This window comes from Nansenia antarctica, assembly GCF_963989245.1.
Source record: "Nansenia antarctica genome assembly, chromosome: 5".
NCBI classification, from domain to species: Eukaryota; Metazoa; Chordata; class Actinopteri; order Argentiniformes; family Microstomatidae; genus Nansenia; species Nansenia antarctica.
Genome location: NC_137690.1, coordinates 49,171,130 through 49,174,160, shown reverse-complemented (window position 1 = coordinate 49,174,160; position 3,031 = coordinate 49,171,130). Strand labels below are relative to the sequence as shown.

General features: G+C 46.4%; 1 protein-coding gene across 2 annotated transcripts in view; it reads left to right on the top strand.

Annotated features, from left to right (window-relative positions):
* Window positions 1-955: 955 nt before the first annotated feature.
* Window positions 956-3,031, top strand: part of inpp4ab (inositol polyphosphate-4-phosphatase type I Ab) — a gene marked incomplete at both ends in the record, with an annotated part of 33,943 nt that continues 31,867 nt past the window's right edge. For both annotated transcript variants that reach the window (XM_080530638.1, XM_080530637.1), the window contains 3 exons: window positions 956-1,058; window positions 1,196-1,240; window positions 2,976-3,031. The exon at window positions 2,976-3,031 is cut by the window's right edge and continues 63 nt beyond it. In XM_080530638.1, the coding sequence (XP_080386764.1) occupies window positions 956-1,058; window positions 1,196-1,240; window positions 2,976-3,031 (204 nt within the window). The remainder of the gene's footprint in view (window positions 1,059-1,195; window positions 1,241-2,975) is intronic.

The window sequence follows — 3,031 nt, the reverse complement described above, 5'->3', positions numbered from 1 at the left end:
TAGGTGCTCGCACCACAATGACAATAGGCTACCGTAGCTAGCCAGCTACATAGCTAACGTTACTAACACCAGAAGACAAGACATACGAACTGTGGTGAGCTACATTGCTTGTGTAACATTAGCTAGTAGCTATCCATTTTTCACTCATACACTTAATTGTCTCGCCTGGTAAAATAAAGGTTTAAAAAAAAAAAAAAAAAAAAAAAATCGCCATTTTGTTTATTTACGACTAACCGACGCATATTACGCTAACCGACGTATTGACGTAGTCGATGACGTCGACGACGTCGAATAATCGTAACAGCCCTAGTGTGATGCGTGTCGCCTGTCCTGTTTGCAGGGCCTCCGCCCGTTCACAGTGATGCCCACAGAACTAGCTTTTGATTGCTAACCGCGCACACGCTTATGTCAAATGCGTCTGGGAAACAATACAAACTGGCCTAGGCTGCTAAGCTTGCTAATATGGCTAACGCACGTTAATAGGCTACTGAGTTGTGACACGCATGGATTCTGATCTGTTAATGACGGGAGATGATGTTAATGTCCCCTTTTCCCCTCCCTGTCTCTCTGTCTCTTTCTTTCTCTCGCTCTCTCTCTCCCACTCTCCCTCCCTCTCTCTCTCACTCTCTCTCTCCCTCTTCCTCTCTCTCTCCCTCCCTCTCTCTCTCCCACTCTCCCTCCCTCTTCCTCTCTCTCTCCCACTCTCCCTCTCTCTCTCTCTCCCTCCCTCTCTCTCTCCCACTCTCTCCCTCTCTCTCTCCCTCTCTCCCTCTCTCTCTCCCTCTCTCTCTCTCTCTCTCTCCCTCTCTCTCTCTCTCTCTCTCTCTCTCTCTCTCTCTCTCTCTCAGCCAGGAAAGGAGGGCCCAGACGGGGCCGTGGGGTGACACAGCCCCAACGGTGTGTGTGTGAGGGAGGGAGTGTGTGTGTGTGTGTGTGTGTGTGTGCGGAGGCCAGGATGTCTGCAAGGGAGCGTAGCCCGCGGCAGCAGCGGCCGTGGTCGGTGTACAGGGCCAACACGTTCGACCTCTCCTCGGAAATGATCGGCCTGGCGCTCGCAGGTGAGCTGGTTGGAGGGGGGAGGTCGCCATGGCAACGGACGCTCTTTACTACCCAAAAACGTCATGTTTGTAAGGAATCCTGTGTTGATGTCGTTGTCGTTGTTGTCGTTGTTGTTGTTGTTGTTGTGGTGGTGTAGGAAACAGCCAGGATCCAGACGAGCCAGTACTGGAGTTCAGTGTGGGTGAGTTGAGTACATTACTTCAGCCTGTGGAGCTGTATGTAGATGATGATGATGATGCTGACTTCTGACTAGGGCTGCCACAAATGATTATTTTCATAGTCGACTAGTCACCGATTATTTTAACGATTAGTCGACTAATCGGATCATAAATTACAGCTTATCGCACAATTACTCAATCGCTCTTATTTAGCTATCATCTTCTAAATCAGCTTCTAAATTTAGCTTGAAGTTGTTAGTTGTTGTTGTAGGCATGTGCTAACTAAAAATAAAGACAATTAAAATGATTGTTCACTCAAAAATAGATATTTTAATGAACTTTGCAGATTTATTTCTGGCATCACTTGCATGTAATGTAATGTAAAGAGTAGTAGAGGGTGCAAACTGCTGAGTAAAATGAGGTAGGCTAGGCACTAGGCAACCAAAAGAATACAAAAAATAACATAAATACTTGTACAGAGTACAAAAGTTTTGCTTTGCTACACTCATCTCTGGCATCAAACATACATTTTAATGTATTGAATAGTGCTGCAAAATAAAATGAGGTAGGCACTAAGGCAACTAAAAAGAGCAATTATCCACAAAAAGAAATGTTTGTAGAGAAAAGGTTTGGTCTCAATCAAATAACATAACAAAGAAAAGTGCAGGAGACTGAGCAAAGAAATTGTTTCTCTCCTGTGTGGACTATTCATTCATAGCGAGGAAAGTCAGCATTTCCACAAGTTCTGGAGAGAGGCTTGCTCTCTTTTGAGAGCAGATGTTCCCTGCTGCAGAGAAGATCCTCTCGGATGGGGTGGAGGTTGCAGGGATGCACAGAAAATATTTTGCCAGCTTAGATAGTGTGGGGAAACGCCCCTAATCAATCCTGAACATGCTGGTTAAGGATATGAGACCCTTGTTAACCAGCATGTTCAGGATTGATCCGGTCAGGACGGTGGCTTGCTGGGGTGTGCACGTTGGCATCTTGACAAGATAACTATCCATAGAACGCGCCTTCTTAGCACTGTAACGTTAAGACAACATTTTTAGCTATTTGATAAGTATCGCTTTGATGACAACGTTACAGCACATAACGTAAAATAATGTAAGAAGGCTTTTAACGTAACGATATCGTTAGCCAATAACAAGCTAACTAGCTTACCGAGACGAGCCATCGTCTTCGTCGTCATCTGCCACAAACGTGCTTCCTTTTGAGATGCTCGTGCATCATAGACGTGCTGCCATGATAAGCGAGTTTAGCTTTGCAAATTTTACATTTTACATAGTTTTTTTCAACGTTGTGGTTGAAATGCTCCCACACTTTAGACGTACGAGGACGGGAAGACATTTCTCCGTTTGTTTTTCCGGGGACGTCACGTTTGCCCCGGATGACCGACACTGCGCATGTACATCAAAGACACTGGAGACGCTAGCCAGTGGCAGCTTCAGGGAAGAAAAACAAATGCTTATCGCTTATTTCAGCTCCCAAAAAACATGCGACGACGTCGATTACCAAATATGTCGGCGACGATTTTGGTAATCGACGTCGTCGCGACTAGTCGACTAATCGTGGCAGCCCTACTTCTGACCCAACATATGACAGCGGTTGGGGTCAGGGGTCATCTGAATGAGCCTAACCCGAAGACCCTTTTTGTTTTCTCTCGACAAATGCCGCAGTGACGTCGATCACCTTCTCATGTCTACCTGTGTGCTTATGTGTGTTATCTTCTCCTGTCCGCCCCCCCCCCCCCCCCTCCAGCCTGTAACGAGCTGCTGACCCCAGCACTGGACCGTAAACCCAACAGCTTTGTGGCG